Genomic DNA, 18645 nt, shown 5'->3' on the forward strand with positions numbered 1-18645 from the left:
TGTCGTAAATGGCATATTGCCAACTTTACGTTTCTCCTCAGATGATTTTAAGTTTCTTTTTTTGCTACTTTTTGAGAACTTGGGCTTTTTGGATTTTACATGCCCTGTACTAGGAGATTTGGCATCGGGCTTGCCAGACGACGTTGATGGCATTTCATCATCTATGTCATGACTAGTGGCAGCAGCTTCAGCATTAGGAGGAAGTGGGTCTTGATCTTTCCCTACTTTATCCTCCAAATTTTTGTTTTCCATTATATGTAGCACAAGAGAGCGTACCCCTAAGCCACACACACTCGGCAAAGCCTTTAAAAATTATATGCAGCACAGGAGAGTACCACTGGACTTATACTGCTGAATCAGTGGACTTTGTAATATATCAGTACCACTGGACTTATACTGCTGAATCAGTGAACTTTGTAATATATCAGTACCACTGGACTTATACTGCTGAATCAGTGAACTTTGTAATATATCAGTACCATTGAACTTATACTGCTGAATCAGTGAACTTTGTAATATATCAGTACCACTGGACTTATACTGCTGAATCAGTGAAATTTGTAATAGCAGTACCACTGGACTTATACTGCTGAATCAGTGAACTTTGTAATATATCAGTTCCACTGGACTTATACTGCTGAATCAGTGAACTTTGTAATATATCAGTACCACTGGACTTATACTGCTGAATCAGTGAACTTTGTAATATAGCAGTACCACTGGACTTATACTGCTGAATCAGTGAACTTTGTAATATATCAGTACCACTGGACTTATACTGCTGAATCAGTGAACTTTGTAATATATCAGTACCGCTGGACTTATACTGCTGAATCAGTGAACTTTGTAATATAGCAGTACCACTGGACTTATACTGCTGAATCAGTGAACTTTGTAATATAGCAGTACCACTGGACTTATACTGCTGAATCAGTGAACTTTGTAATATATCAGTACCACTGGACTTAAACTGCTGAATCAGTGAACTTTGTAATATATCAGTACCACTGGACTTATACTGCTGAATCAGTGAACTTTGTAATATATCAGTACCACTGGACTTATACTGCTGAATCAGTGAACTTTGTAATATATCAGTACCACTGGACTTATACTGCTGAATCAGTGAACTTTGTAATAGCAGTACCACTGGACTTATACAGCACCAGTGGACTGAACTGGACACAGCACAGGACCCAGCAGCCCCACTGAACTCAGAAGGACAGAGCACAGGACACAGCACCACTGGACTGAGCAGAACACACAGCACAGCACAGCACAGAACTGAACAGCACGAGATATAGCAGGACAGAGGACCACCTAACACAACCTCCCTCTACCCTGATCAATGCCCGAATGAAGATGGCGGCGACTAGCGGGGAATTATAGGATCCGAGTATCGCGAGATCCGACAGCGGGATTATGACTCAGAGCCTCGGTTTCAGTTTTGCAATTGGCGGGAATACCCGGATCTGTCTCGGATCCGGCTCGGATCAGCAACGTTCGGGTGGGCTCGGATTTCAGATATCCGAGCCCGCTCATCTCTAATTTAATTGGATTCCACCTAAACCAGAGGGTTGGTTTGAATGTGGGACAAGGAGGTGCACAACCTGCTCTCATATAATGACCTTGTACGTGCTGGTAGGAGTTATACATTTGGGGGCTTCATTAATTGTAGCACGTGCTGTGTAATTTATGCACTAAGGTGTAGCTGGGACCTTATTATTAGAGATGAGCGCACTCAGATTTATGAAATCCGAGCCCACCCGAACGTTGCCGATCCGAGTCGGATCCGCGACAGATCCGGGTATTGGCGCCAAATTCAAATCTAAAAACTGAGGCTCTGACTCATAATCCCGCTGTCGGATCTCGCGATACTCGGATCCTATAAATTTCCCGCTAGTCGCCGCCATCTTCACTCGGGCATTGATCAGGGTAGAGGGAGGGTGTGTTAGGTGGTCCTCTGTCCTGCTATATCTCGTGCTGTTCAGTTCAGTGCTGTGCTGTGCTGTGCTGTGCTCAGTCCAGTGGTGCTGTGTCCTGTGCTCTGTCCTTCTGAGGTCAGTGGTGCTGCTGGGTCCTGTGCTGTGTCCTGTTCAGTCCAGTGGTGCTGTGTCCTGTGCTCTGTGCTTCTAAGGGCATAGTTATTTCCCCAATATTCCCCTGTGTTTAAAAAAATAAAAAAAAGTTATTTAAAAAAATACCAAAAACTAATTAACTTTTTTTTTAATTACCACAAAATTTGCACAACCAATCCTGCAGTATAAGCCCATTGGTACTGCAATATTACCAAGTTCACACATTCAGCAGTAAAAGTCCAGTGGTACTGCAATATTACAAAGTTCACACATTCTGCAGTATCAGTCCAGTGGTGCTGTGTCCTGTGCTCTGTCCTGCTGAGTTCCGTAGTGCTGCTGGGTCCTGTGCTGTGTCCTGTTCAGTCCAGTGGTGCTGTGTCCTGTGCTCTGTGCTTCTAAGGGCATAGTTATTTCCCCATTATTCCCAAGTTTTTAAAAAATAAAAAAAAAGTTATAAAAAATATTAAAATAAAAAATTTAAAAAAAAAAGTAATTATAACCAAATTTGCAAAACCAATCCAGCAGTATAAGTCCATTGGTACTGCAATATTACCAAGTTCACACATTCTGCAGTATCTTGTGCTACATATAATGGAGACCAAAAATTTGGAGGATAAAGTAGGGAAAGATCAAGACCCACTTCCTCCTAATGCTGAAGCTGCTGCCACTAGTCATGACATAGACGATGAAATGCCATCAACATCGTCTTCCAAGCCCGATGCCCAATCTCGTAGTACCGGGCATGTAAAATCCAAAAAGCCCAAGTTAAGAAAAAGTAGCAAAAAGAGAAACTTAAAATCATCTGAGGAGAAACGTAAAGTTGCCAATATGCCATTTACGACACGGAGTGGCAAGGAATGGCTTAGGCCCTGGCCCGTGTTCATGACTAGTGGTTCAGCTGCACCCACGGATCTTATCCCTCCTCCTCCTCCCCCCCCCTACAAAAAATTGAAGAGAGTTATGCTGTCAGCAACAAAACAGCAAACAACTCTGCCTTCTAAAGAGAAATTATCACAAATCCTCAAGGCGAGTCCAAGGGTGTTGGTGGTTGTCAAGCCTGACCTTCCCATCACTGTACGGGAAGAGGTGGCTCGGGAGGAGCCTATTGATGATGTAGCTGGCGCTGTGGAGGAACTTGATGATGAGGATGGTGATGTGGTTATTGTAAATGAGGCAAAAGGGGGGGAAACAGCTGATGTCCATGGGATGAAAAAGCCCATCGTCATGCCTGGTCAGAAGACCAAAAAATGCACCTCTTCGATCTGGAGTTATTTTTATCCAAATCCAGACAACCAATGTATGGCCATATGTAGCTTATGTAAAGCTCAAATAAGCAGGGGTAAGGATCTTGCCCACCTAGGAACATCCTCCCTTATACGTCACCTGAATAACCTTCATAGTTCAGTGGTTAGTTCAGGAACTGGGGCTAGGACCCTCATCGGTACAGGGACACCTAAATCCCGTGGTCCAGTTGGATACACACCAGCAACACCCTCCTCGTCAACTTCCTCCACAATCTCCATCAGATTCAGTCCTGCAGCCCAAGTCAGCAGCCAGACTGAGTCCTCCTCAATACGGGATTCATCCGAGGAATCCTGCAGCGGTACGCCTACTACTGCCACTGCTGCTGTTGCTGCTGTTAGTCGGTCATCTTCCCAGAGGGGAAGTCGTAAGACCGCTAAGTCTTTCACAAAACAATTGACCGTCCAACAGTCGTTTGCCATGACCACAAAATACGATAGTAGTCACCCTATTGCAAAGCGTATAACTGCGGCTGTAACTGCAATGTTGGTGTTAGACGTGCGCCCGGTGTCCGCCATCAGTGGAGTGGGATTTAGAGGGTTGATGGAGGTATTGTGTCCCCGGTACCAAATCCCATCGAGATTCCACTTCACTAGGCAGGCGATACCAAAAATGTACAGAGAAGTACGATCAAGTGTCCTCAGTGCTCTAAAAAATGCGGTTGTACCCACTGTCCACTTAACCATGGACATGTGGACAAGTGGTTCTGGGCAAACGAAGGACTATATGACTGTGACAGCCCACTGGGTAGATGCATCCCCTTCCGCAGCAACAGCAACAGCTGCATCAGTAGCAGCATCTACAAAATGGCTGCTCGTGCAAAGGCAGGCAACATTGTGTATTACAGGCTTTAATAAGAGGCACAACGCTGACAACATATTAGAGAAACTGAGGGAAATTATCTCCCAGTGGCTTACCCCACTTAGACTCTCATGGGGATTTGTGGTGTCAGACAACGCCAGTAACATTGTGCGGGCATTAAATATGGGCAATTTCCAGCACGTCCCATGTTTTGCCCACACCATTAATTTGGTGGTGCAGCATTACCTCAAGAGTGACAGGGGTGTGCAGGAGATGCTTGCGGTGGCGCGCAAAATTGCTGGACACTTTCGGCATTCAGCCAGTGCCTACCGCAGACTAGAGGCACATCAAAAAAGCATGAACCTGCCATGCCATCACCTCAAACAAGAGGTTGTGACGCGCTGGAACTCCACCCTCTATATGCTGCAGAGGATGGAGGAGCAGCAAAAGGCCATTCAGGCCTACACAGCCACCTACGACATAGGCAAAGGAGTGGGATGTGCCTCATTCAAGCGCAGTGGAGACTGATTTCCGTGTTGTGCAAGGTTCTGCAGCCATTTGAACTTGCCACACGAGAAGTCAGTTCCGACACTGCCAGCTTGAGTCAGGTCATTCCCCTGATCAGGCTGTTGCAGAAGCAGCTGGAGAAAGTGAGGGAGGAGCTGGTAAGCCATTGCGATTACACCAAGCATGTAGCTCTTGTAGATGTAGTCCTTCGTACGCTTTGCCAGGATCCGAGGGTGGTCACTCTTTTAAAGTCAGAGGAATACATTCTGGCCACCGTTCTCGATCCTCGGTTTAAAGCGTATGTTGTGTCTCTGTTTCCGGCGGACACAAGTCTACAGCGGTGCAAAGACCTGCTTGTCAGGAGATTGTCCTCTGAAGAGGACCGTGACATGCCAACAGCTCCACCCTCATTTTCTTCCACATCTATGGCTGCGAGGAAAAAGCTCAGTTTTCCCAAAAGAGGCGCTGGCGGGGATGCTGATAACATCTGGTCCGGATTGAAGGACCTGCCAACCATTGCAGACATGTCTACTCTCGCTGCATTGGATGCTGTCACAATAGAAAAAATTGTGGATGATTACTTTGCTGACACCATCCAAGTAGACATGTCAGACAGTCCATATTGTTACTGGCAGGAAAAAAGGCAGTTTGGAAGCCCCTGTACAAACTGGCTCTATTTTACCTGAGTTGTCCCCAGTCCAGTGTGTACTCGGAAAGAGTTTTTAGTGCAGCGGGGAACCTGGTCAGTGAGCGGCGAAGGAGGTTGCTTCCTCATAATGTTGAAAAAATGATGTTTATAAAAATGAATAATCAATTCCTCAATGAAGTACAGCACTGCCCTCCAGATACTACAGAGGGACCTGTGGTTGTGAAGTCCAGCGGGGACGAATTGATAATGTGTTATGAGGAGGAAGTACACACTGTAGGGGGAGAGGAATCAGAGGTTGAGGATGAGAACGACATCTTTCCTCAGTAGAGCCTGTTTAGTCTGTACAGGGAGAGATGAATTGTTTTATTGGTGTGGGGGCCCAAACAAACCAATCATTTCAGCCAAAGTTGATTGGTAGGCCCTGTCGCTGAAATGATTGGTTTGTTAAAGTGTGCATGTCCTATTTCAACAACATAAGGGTGGGTGTGAGGGCCCAAGGACAATTCCATCTTGGAACTTTTTTTTTTGCATTATATGACCAATCAACAGTCGTTTGCCATGTTCAAAAAGTAAAACCAAATTTAAACAAATTTAAGAAATTAAACCAAAAGTAAAATGCCCTGTCATAATTTAAAACAAGAGTTATTGACGTGCTCTAAAACTACTGTATTGTTGTTTATATTTTATAAACACTACACTTGAAAGCTTGAGTCTTTCAATGAAAAAGTAACTCTCCATTGCACGAATATTTGCAACAGGGACAATTTTAGGGTTAAGAAAGTCAACTAATAACACTTCGACGCTGTCTGTCTTTATAAACACTACACTTGGAAGTTGGAGGAGGTATTGTGACCCCGGCACCAAATTTACTACCGGGGCCACTCCACTGTGCAGTCCATATTTAGGTGTATCAGATATTAAACAACGGTGACAGTTGATGCCCAATTTTTTAATTATATTGTTGGCGCTGTAAAAAATTGTGTTCCGGGCACACCACACTACGCAGTCCATACCCTTTTTTGGTGGAATTCTGACCCGTGGAGGGTTTTTTAATTATATTGTGGCCTCGGTACCAAATTGTGTACCGGGGCCACCACACTACGCAGTCAAGATAGATAGATGCGTATCATAGATAAAGTACATTCAGTGGTGTGGGGCAAATTGAAAAATATTCAAAATGCACTGACATTATCAAAAACAAGAGGTTTTCACACGCTGAAACTCCAACATGTATATGATGGAGAGGATGGAGGAGCAGCCGTATGTGCAGTGTAATGCAGACCTGTTGAAGGTTTTTTATATATTTTATTGTGGTGCCCAGTGCCCACTACTCTACGCAGTCCAGATACTATTTTTGGGTGTAATTCTGACCTGTTGAAGGTTTTCTATATATTATATTGTGGTGGCCAGTGGCCAGTCCTCTATGCAGTCCAGATACTATTTTTGGGTGTAATGCAGACCTGTTGAAGGTTTTCTATATATTTTTTATTGTGGTGCCCAGTGGCCAGTCCTCTACGCAGTCCAGATACTATTTTTGGGTGTAATTCTGACCTGTTGAAGGTTTTCTATATATTTTTTATTCTGGTGCCCAGTGCCCACTACTCTACGCAGTCCAGATACTATTTTTGGGTGTAATTCTGACCTGTTGAAGGTTTTCTATATATTATATTGTGGTGGCCAGTGGCCAGTCCTCTATGCAGCCCAGATACTATTTTTGGGTGTAATGCAGACCTGTTGAAGGTTTTCTATATATTATATTGTGGTGGCCAGTGGCCAGTCCTCTACGCAGTACAGATACTATTTTTGGGTGTAATGCAGACCTGTTGAATGTTTTCTATATATTATATTGTGGTGGCCAGTGGCCTGTCCTCTACGCAGTCCAGATACTATTTTTGGGTGTAATTCTGACCTGTTGAAGGTTTTCTATATATTTTTTATTGTGGTGCCCAGTGCCCACTACTCTACGCAGTCCAGATACTATTTTTGGGTGTAATTCTGACCTGTTGAAGGTTTTCTATATATTTTTTATTGTGGTGCCCAGTGGCCAGTCCTCTACGCAGTCCAGATACTATTTTTGGGTGTAATTCTGACCTGTTGAAGGTTTTCTATATATTTTTTATTGTGGTGCCCAGTGCCCACTACTCTACGCAGTCCAGATACTATTTTTGGGTGTAATTCTGATCTGTTGAAGGTTTTCTATATATTATATTGTGGTGGCCAGTGGCCAGTCCTCTATGCAGCCCAGATACTATTTTTGGGTGTAATGCAGACCTGTTGAAGGTTTTCTATATATTATATTGTGGTGGCCAGTGGCCAGTCCTCTACGCAGTACAGATACTATTTTTGGGTGTAATGCAGACCTGTTGAATGTTTTCTATATATTATATTGTGGTGGCCAGTGGCCTGTCCTCTACGCAGTCCAGATACTATTTTTGGGTGTAATTCTGACCTGTTGAAGGTTTTCTATATATTTTTTATTGTGGTGCCCAGTGCCCACTACTCTACGCAGTCCAGATACTATTTTTGGGTGTAATTCTGACCTGTTGAAGGTTTTCTATATATTTTTTATTGTGGTGCCCAGTGGCCAGTCCTCTACGCAGTCCAGATACTATTTTTGGGTGTAATTCTGACCTGTTGAAGGTTTTCTATATATTTTTTATTGTGGTGCCCAGTGCCCACTACTCTACGCAGTCCAGATACTATTTTTGGGTGTAATTCTGACCTGTTGAAGGTTTTCTATATATTATATTGTAGTGGCCAGTGGCCAGTCCTCTATGCAGTCCAGATATTATTTTTGGGTGTAATGCAGACCTGTTGAAGGTTTTCTATACATTATATTGTGGTGGCCAGTGGCCAGTCCTCTACGCAGTACAGATACTATTTTTGGGTGTAATGCAGACCTGTTGAATGTTTTCTATATATTATATTGTGGTGGCCAGTGGCCAGTCCTCTACGCAGTCCAGATACTATTTTTGGGTGTAATTCTGACCTGTTGAAGGTTTTCTATATATTTTTTATTGTGGTGCCCAGTGCCCACTACGCTACGCAGTCCAGATACTATTTTTGGGTGTAATTCTGACCTGTTGAAGGTTTTCTATATATTATATTGTGGTGGCCAGTGGCCAGTTCTCTACGCAGTCCAGATACTATTTTTGGGTGTAATTCAGACCAGTTGATGGGTTTTTAATTGTATTGTGGGGAACACTCCTCTACGCAGTCCAGAAAGATACCTCGTTGCAACGTTTTGTACTAAAAAAAAAAAATTATTGTGAGGTGTTAGGTGTTCAGAATAGCCTTTAAATTAGTGGAAATTATTGTTATTGAATGTTATTGAGGTTAATAATAGCGTAGGAGTGAAAATAAGCCCAAAAACTTGATTTTTACACTTTTTAGTTTTTTTTCAAAAAAAAATCCGAATCCAAAACCTTAAATCCGAACCAAAACGTTTCGGCAGGTGTTTTGCAAAACATATCCGAACCCAAAACATCGAGAAAATCCGGATCCAAAACACAAAACACGAGACCTCAAAAGTCGCCGGTGCACATCCCTACTTATTATGTAGGAAGGACCAGAACACTCACATCCAGAGTTATGGACCAAAGACGCAACATCCAAAGCAGAAAATAAACTCATAGTGTGTCACGTCATTGTAACTCTTATCAGAACGGAGGAGGGGAAAGTTTATCAGAAGTGGGGGTCGCATTTATAAAGAACACAGCGCAGGGGGGGGAGGGGATAGGTTCAACAAACTGTGTATCCAAGAAGTATTCTGGATACATCAACTAAATGCGTTGAGCCCATTGGGACTCAATGAAACTCTACAGCTAAATGAAGTTCTCTCATAAGATGAAATTGACGTAGTTTATATGTTCTGGAGTATTATAATAATTGTGGATTGACTGGAGATTAGAATGATATTTATGGAGTCTCTGAATGTCTGATTGAAGATGTTTATATTATTATTATTATTATTATCATGTATTTGTTTGGCGCCACAGGGTTTTCGCAGCGCCTTACATAATACGAGCAGTAGACCATACAGGGTAAACATCACAGAACAATAAACACAAGGTACCAATGCTTCGGAAACTCCGGGCAGACATATGGAGTGAGGGCGGAGCAGGAGAGTCTGTATGAAGACAGGAGGGGAGAGGGGCCCTGCTCATACGAGCTTACATCCTAAGGGACAGTTTATATATCTGATCACACCATAGACACATTTGAGAGCTTTGTATAATGTTTCCAGCTGTATATTATCCTTGAATGGACAGTTTAGATGATGTATAGACAATGAGAATATGTAGGTGTGTAGTTAACACTATAAAATGGCCATTTATTTGCTTACATATATACATATACATTATGCTAAAGGTCTGATGCTTTAGTTTTATATCTAATTTGCAGCATTTTGGTTTAAAAGTAAGTGCAGTAATATTATGCAAATTAGACGACATATTTTCTCTATAAATAATTAAGTGGTGAAGTATCCAGGTAGAAATAATGTGAATAATTAAGATCCTCTTCCTCTTCTTTAAATTTATATATTTTTATTTGGTATGTCTATCAAGTTAGTAGTCAGAATACATTATATATGCACAATTGGTAACAAGAAAACACAGAGAAGTGAATACCATTAATTATCTTGTTACAATGACACCTGTCCAGGGGTGGGATAAATTAGGCAGCAAGTGAACAGTTAATTGTAGGTTTTGGAAGCAGGAAAATGTAAAGATCTGAGCAATTTGTGACAAGGACCAATTTATGATGGTTAGACAACTGGGTCACACCATCTCTAAAACGGCAGGTCTTGTGGTGTGTTCCTGGTATACAATGTTTAGTACCTACCAAAAGAGGTTCAAGGAAGGACAACCAGTGAACCAGCGATAGGGTCTTGGGCATCCAAGGCTCACCGATGTACGTGGGGAGCAAAGGATAGCCTGCCTGGTCCAATACACAGAAGGGCTACTGTAGCACAAATTGCTGAAAAAGATAATGCTGGGTATGATATAAAAGTGTCAGAACATATAGTACATCGCAGCTTGCTGTGTATGGGGCTGCGTACTGGTCCGAGTGCCCATGCTGACCCCGGTCCACCACCAAAAGTGCCTACAATGGGCATGTGGCTCGGGATCAAAACATCAATATTTTGGGTCCATGGCCAGGAAACTCCCTAGACCTTAATCTTATTGAGAACTTGTGGTCAATCCTCAAGAGACGGGTGGACAAATAAAAACCCACAAATTCTGACAAACTCCAAGCATTGATTAGGGAAGAATGGGCGCCCATCAGTCAGTATGTGGCCCAGAAGTTGATTGACAGCATGGCAGGGCGAATTGCAGAGGTCTTCAAAAAGAAGGATCAACACTGCAAATATTGACTCTCTGCATAAACTTAATGTAATTGTCAATAAAATCCTTTGACACTTATGAAATGCTTGTAATGTTACTTCATTATACCATAGACACATCTGACAAAAGGTCTAAAAACAAAGAAGCAGCAAGTCCACCACTGCCAGCCGGATCATAGATATATACTGCACCCCAACACTGCCTGTGAGGCCATACATACATGTTCCAGCCCACCACTGCCTGCCAGAACATACATACATACATACATACATATTGCACCCCACCACTGCCTGCCAGATCATACATACATGTTCCAGCCCACCACTGCCTGTGAGATCTTACATATATACTGCACCCCAACACTGCTTGTGAGGCCATACATACATGTTACAGCCCACCACTGCCTGCCAGATCATACATATATGTTGCACCTCACCACTGCCTGTGAGATCTTACATATATACTGCACCAAAACACTGCTTGTGAGGCCATACATACATGTTACAGCCCACCACTGCCTGCCAGATCATACATATATGTTGCACCTCACCACTGCCTGTGAAATCATACATACATGTTGCACCCCACCACTGTGTGCCAGATCATACATACATACATACATACTGCACCCCACCACTGCCTGTCAGAACAGACATATATACTGCACTCCACTACTGCTTGTGAGGCCATACATACATGTTGCAGCCCACCACTGCCAGCCAGATCATACATACATGTTGCAACTCCCCACTGCCTGCCAGATCATACATACATGTTGCACCTCCCCACTGCCTGCTAGATCATACATATATACTAGACTCTACCACTGCCTGCCAGATCATACATACATGTTGCACCCCACCACTGACTGCCAGATCATACATACATACTGCACCCCACCACTGCCTGCCAGATCATACATTCATACTGCACCTCACCACTGCCTGCCAGAACAGATATATATACTGCACCACACCACTGCCTGCCAGATCATACATACATACATACTGCACCCCACCACTGCCTGCCAGATCATACATACATACTGCACCCTACCGCTGCCTGCCAGATCATACATACATACTGCACCCCACCACTGCCTGCCAGATCATACATACATACTGCACCCCACCACTGCCTGCCAGATCATACATACATACTGCACCCTACCACTGCCTGCCAGATCATACATACATATATACTGCACCCTACCACTGCCTGCCAGATCATACATACATACATACTGCACCCCACCACTGCCTGCCAGATCATACATACATACATACTGCACCCCACCACTGCCTGCCAGATCATACATACATAATGCACCCTACCACTGCCTGCCAGATCATACATACATATATACTGCACCCCACCACTGCCTGCCAGATCATACATACATACTGCACCCTACCACTGCCTGCCAGATCATACATACATATATACTGCACCCTACCACTGCCTGCCAGATCATACATACATACATACTGCACCCCACCACTGCCTGCCAGATCATACACTTGACCTCTCACAGTGGATTGAATCCGCTACTCATTAGGATGGCCACTGTCTTGATCTTGTTTTCTCTAGACTATGGACAGTTTCTGATTTCCATACACACCTTTCCCCCTCTCGGATCATCACCTTATCAACTACACGCTCACTCCCAGTATATTAAATTCTCTGCTGTTATACTCCTCATACTCGCAGAAATCTTAACTCTTTTAATCTTTAACAGTTTTACATCTCTCTCCAACACCTTCACTCCCCAATCTCTACATATTCCTCCGCTGATAGGGCAGTTCATTTTAATCATCCCTAGCACCAGCCCTTGAGCGAATGGCTCTAGTGAATATTTATACATCACGTCAACTTCGATGTCAACCGTGGCACATTACAGTACACGAAACCTTCAAAAATTTTCCCAAAGATCAGATCGTCACTGTGTGGAGGTGTAAATCTCCAACCTCTAATGATTTCCTCACATATACTGCTATCTATCATGTCTATCAAAATGCTCTGGATACAGCTAAACAAGCATACTTCCAATCTCTCAGCTAAGCTCAGGATCTTCTCAACTCTCCCACCCTAAACCCTCCAACTACTATCAGTGCCCAGGATCTTGCTTCCTATTTCAAAAATAATATCCGACTAGAAATGGTATCATCTTCCTTGACAAGCAATCCGCTCAATTCCTTCCCAGCACCCTATGACACACTCTCTTCATTTGTTCTCACAAATGAAGATGAATCTATGTTCTATCAATCGATGTATCTACTCTCTCCTTATCTTCCTACTGTACCTCCTGTCCTCTTGATCCTATACCCTCACAAATTGGTAGATCCCTGTCTCCTGTGCTTATTCTACCTCTAACTAAAATATGTAATCTATCTCTCTCTACTGGTATCTTTCCATCACTACTCAAGCAGGCAGTGACAATTACTATTCTGAAAAAACAAAATTCTGACCCAAAGTCTCTCTCAAATTACCGCCCCATCTCTCAGCTTTGATAATCCTCCAAACTTCTAGAGAGACTTGCCTACATTTGTCACAATGAAGGCAGTATGAATAGTGGTGGTATGACATACCCCTGTATACCCATTTCCACCTGTGTGTAAATAATATATATACATATATATATAGTAAGATATAAATGGTAAAGGGCGGCGCCTTCAGGTGTATACTGTGTATATAAACATATAAGCACAAATGTACACATAATAGTCCAGAGGAGTTAAAACAGGACGGTGTCTGTATATGCACCGCAGGTAACTCAAAATCACTGTAGTACAGGATAAAGATATTCTAAAGTTGATCGTGCAGAATAAATAGAAGTGGTGTGCGTACCAGATATATAAAATCAAACCGCTTATCTGTATAGTAGCTCCTTAGAAATCCCGGAGTATGATCTGCAACCAATTCTCCTTAGCGATGGATAAAATGTATGTTCTAAAACAACCGCAACACCAAACTTATCGGCTCATCATAAAAGGAAATATATAAGAAGCCATATGGTGTAGTATTTTATATAGACATTTTATTCAAGTATAGCATTTAGAGTGCAAACTCACAATATATATGCTTTAAATAGGCTTATCTGTAAGTGACTGGTCTGCAGTCTCATCCCCTTAGGTAGTAGAAGTCTCTCAGCAGGCTCCACACAGAAGCTCAGTGCAGGAAATTCTAATGGTATGTGTCTCAGGGTGTAGCAGTACAGCCAGTGGTCTTTCAGATGTGGTGTAGGGGCTCAACGCATTTCGTTCATTCAAAGAACTTCATCAGGAGTAATAGAATGGCTTGTGTGAGAGTTTAGGTCTGTTATATGCGATGCGCGGCGCCATTTTGGGCCCGCGTCATCGATGACGTCATCGCGCATGCGCGAAACGGCATTCTAACCCGCGATGTAGCGGCTGTGCGTTAAGCATTCATTTGTGGATGATGCAGTAAGATTCTTTGTGGGGACATCTATCCTGTGCCTTTTAAGGGTTTTAAAAGGTGGAAAACTAGGTATGCAACAGGAGTTTACAGAGTGTGGGCAGTGTCCCTATAGAGGGATACATCGGTGGCCATGTTGGATAAGGGCATACTGTGTGGAGCCCACGTGATATTATCAAAGTGACATTTAATGTCATAATTGCAAGTCCCTATATATCTATATAAACATAGGGGTCATATTGCCATGAGGACATATATATAAATATATATAATATGTATATAATATACAGTACATGTGATGAATATTGAAAAAATAAAATAAAATAAAAAACATACCAATAAAGCATATACAGAAAACATATTAATAAAAACACTAGTTAATACACTCCTAAAAAGGTATTAATAAAAGAATAAAAGAAAACTATGGAACTTAAAATAATAATAGTAAAATAGGATTTAAAACAGCAGGAGACATCCATTATTAAGGTACTTCATAACGGTTACAAAAAATGAGCTATTTCGTAGTAGTCATTAAGGCCTTGTGGGGCTGGGTCCCTAATTCAAAGATCCACAACATTTCCCTTTGTGAGAGTTTGGTATCTAGGGCCCCGCCTCGTGGACCTAATGTAACATTTTCAATTGCTCTGAAGTTTAGTTCGCAAGGATTTGAATTATGTTTCTCTAAGAAATGGCGTGATACTGAGTGGCTTTCAACTTTTTTTCAATGTTCCTCACGTGTTCTTGTATCCTCAGTTTTAGGGGGCGTTTGGTCTTTCCTATGTACTTGAGACCGCATGAGCATTCTAATAAGTATATCACCGAGGTGGTCAGACAGTTCATAAAGTGCTTAGTGTGATATTCTTTGCTATTGTTAAAATTATAAAAAGTCTTTTTTTGATTGGTGTATCTGCAGATGTTGCAGTGATTACATTTAAAAAAACCTTTGATGGCTAGGAAAGTGTTCGTAGTTTGTTTTTCATTTGCAAGCATGCTTGGAGCCAGGAGATCTTTCAGGTTCTTGTTTTTCTTAAAGATAACTACTGGTTTATCTGGGAGGATGCTGCTGAGTACGGGATCTTTCTTTAGAATGTTCCAATGTTTATTAATAGTAGAATTAGTTTTTGCTTCACCGCTATTGTATTGGGTGATAAATGAAACTGTGTCCTTCCTATTTTCATTTTTATGGTATTCGAGGAGATCAAGTCTATCGATTGCTTGTGTTTTTTCTATTGCTCCTTTTATGAGTTGCTCAGGGTAGCCTCTTTTCTTAAATCTGTCGGCATACACAGACAATTGTTCTTTACAGGAGGCTTCATTGCTACAATTTCTTTTAATCCTTTGAAATTGCGAAAAAGGTATATTTGTCTTCCATTTCTTTAAATGAGCACTTTTAAAATGTAAGTAGCTGTTAGTGTCTACTTCCTTAATAAAGTTTTTAGTAATTACTGCATCACCTGTATGTGTAAGGATTAGGTCCAGGTATTCTACTTGTAAGGTGTCAACTTTTGCTGTAAACGAAAGATTATACTCATTCAGGTTTAGATAAGAAAGGAAATGGTTAAGGTGTTCTTTGTTGCCATTCCAGACTAATATGATATCATCGATGTATCTTTTATATAAAATTATATTTTCTGAATATGGGTTGGGATTATAGATATATTGTTGTTCCCAACTGCCCATAACAAGATTCGCAAAGCTCGGTGCAAAAATTGTGCCCATAGCGGTGCCAACTGTCTGTAAATAGAATTCGTCTAAAAATTTAAAATAGTTGTGTGTGAGAATAAAAGTCATGAGTTCACAAATGAAGTCTTTGTGATCTAAGCCAAGGTCAGGGTCTGAGTCTAGGTATTCTTTACAGGCCTCAACTCCTTTCTGATGTTTAATGGAAGTGTACAGGGATTGCACGTCAGTTGTGACCCATATATAGTTGGGTTTCCACTGAAAATGTTTAAACATTTTTAGGACACTGGTTGTGTCCTTGAGAAAGGATTCAAGATTATTTACATACTTATGTAGAAAAATGTCTACATACTCTGAAATGTGAGAGGTAAGGGAATCTATGCCTGCTATTATGGGTCTGCCATATATATATATATCTATAATATAAATGTCTAGTGGCGTGTATTAGTCTGTCTGTGTGTGTGTGGAAAAAATAAAACTAAGCTGCAGCGCCACCTGCTGGGCGGAGTTATACACTGACCTACTAAATTCTTAGTGTGTGTGGAAAAAAAAATTCAGAAAGGGCTGAAATTTGGTATACTAAGATGTTTTTAATTTGTTAATTGTTAAAAGTGTTTATAAAGATTTTAAAAAAATATATATATATTTCTTGAAGGAGAAGTGACAGTTGGGAGTGGTTGGTGGTTGCTGGGGGTGACAGTGGGGAGTGGTTGGTGGTTGAGGCCTGGGCTAGGCCCAAATGCATGACAAGAACCTTTTTAACACCTTAAGTAGCTTGACTTGACTAGAATGCATGAGTATCATGCACGGGTTAACTTGTATATGTGTATATATATATATATATGACTGGAATTTGATATTGTTGCAAAGAAGGCAGTAAGAGAAGTTGCAGTATGACATACACCTTAGTCCCCGCCCCCCACACTTATTCTGATGATATGTGGTGATCATGTAAACTGACGGTGACAAGGAGGTGGGTACCAAGCACACTCATCATGCATGTAGTAAGATTCTCCAATGTTCCCAAATTCCCTTGTACTGTGTTATATAATGTTTATGTCATGCTTATTTATAAACCCATATCCCTCAGTTATTTACATTAGTGTAATTCTCAAACATTGCTGTAACCTTTTGCCCCCTCTTTGTGCCTAATACCTACACCCCTAAAAGAGCCTGATCTGGGTTCTTTCCTAGGGAAGAGACAAACTGAGGATAACAGGACCACTGCCCAATGAAAGCCCCTTATAGTGTCAGCCAACAGGTGTTTCTGAGGCGTTAACCTGCAGAAGGAACTAAACCCACCTCACTGAGATGTGGTCACTGGTCCATAAGAATAGTTCCTCGCTGTCCTCTCCTTTTTCTCCTGTACTGTACAGAGCCTGCAAGGAACCCATGGGAACCTGGTTACCCCTAAAGATAAGACATGATCTTCCATCTTAAGATAAATTTCTCCTGTTCCTACAATGCACTAGTGTGGGAATCATGGTTGGTAGATCGATATGGGCCCAGGAGGACAGAAGGAAGACAAGGTAGTTGGTGATACCCGGGCAGGACGGCTGACAAATAGGTATTAAGCAGAAGTTAGCTGGAGAGTGATGGAGCTGTCCCAGCAACTGCTCTAAGGACTATGTGATGGATCTCTGTCCTAACTTGGGATTCCCTTGTATCTATTACTATGCACAGTAAGGCTCTTTTGCTTACTTTTGTTGAGTGATTGTCTTTTTTATATTATTTAAAATACAGTATTTTATCATCTTGGATATTAGCATAGGTGCGAGCTCTTACCCACATCACAGTACCGGGCCAGGGGTACAAGGCTGTGAATAGACCTGGTAGGTGTTACCTGCAGTGTATTTCTGAGCTAAACTATATACATGGAATACTTAATGATATGTTCATCCTGCCTCTAGTTCTGCCCTTTACAACAGGTTTTCCTATAAGAAGCAGTGCTTAGCTTTCATGCATCATTCTGACGCAGCGGAGTATTAGTTATAGGCATTCAGACTCAGCACCAAACCTTTACCCTTATCTTCTGTCTCTTTAATCGTCCTCAGTAGATTCTCCAGTCTTTCTAGTACATTGTGATCACTCATATTGACGTACACGTCTTCCTCGTCTTCCTGATTAGCAGTTTCTAAAGAAAATTAGAGACAATAATTACGAACCACAAAATATGACGACACAGGGGCAGAACAGTGCATCACCCAGCACCACAGCAGAATTTGGGTAGGGTCTCTGTGATGTCACACTGACCTCCAGACCCTATTCTGAGAATGCCCAGTGTGACACATGCCACTGGTCAGAAGAGGGTTCTACTCTGTTCATTTGAAAGCGGGTAGAGCCTCCATATTTATATCTCCTGTGTGACCAGACCAATCCTTGCAATTTTTGTTACTTGACACAATAACACCAACACAATTACCTGTCCTCATTTCCATATCATTGGTCTCCCTTATTTCTCTGTGTGTGGATCTGTTGTGTTCTGTGCTGTGCACTTTAGGAACTTACACTGTACTAAAGTTATACAGTAAAACTTTTTATCAACTTCCATCTTCTCAAAATGTGATAAGCGGAGTGAAAAGCAGAACTCAGTGTCTTACATTTAGATATTGTGATAAATGATAAGTGCACCCATTCTATTAACCATTTCTCCTGTTAGGGTTTTATGTAGATTTTTGCATCATTTGGTGGAATTTAATAATTTTCTTTATAATTCCAGCCCCAGATAGGATGTAACTGTCTACATATTTATAATTGGAATGTACAAATAAAGGATTAACCTGTGATGATACCGGGCTTAGTGTATTGCTCTGTGCTATCAAAAGTTCAATAATCACCCAGTCCT

General features: G+C 41.9%; 1 protein-coding gene across 1 annotated transcript in view; it reads right to left on the reverse strand.

The window, feature by feature from the left end:
- The window catches only part of LOC142149662 (asialoglycoprotein receptor 1-like), a 42858-nt gene extending 24574 nt beyond the window's left edge, over positions 1–18284 (reverse strand). Inside the window, exons 1-2 of the mRNA XM_075204976.1 lie at positions 18223–18284; positions 17824–17934 (exon numbers count right to left, since the gene is read on the reverse strand). Of these exons, the coding sequence (XP_075061077.1) occupies positions 17824–17934; positions 18223–18238 (127 nt within the window). The 5' untranslated portion in view covers positions 18239–18284. The remainder of the gene's footprint in view (positions 1–17823; positions 17935–18222) is intronic.
- Between the last annotated feature and the right edge of the window lie 361 nt (positions 18285–18645).

Source organism: Mixophyes fleayi, chromosome 4, assembly GCF_038048845.1.
Source record: "Mixophyes fleayi isolate aMixFle1 chromosome 4, aMixFle1.hap1, whole genome shotgun sequence".
NCBI classification, from domain to species: Eukaryota; Metazoa; Chordata; class Amphibia; order Anura; family Limnodynastidae; genus Mixophyes; species Mixophyes fleayi.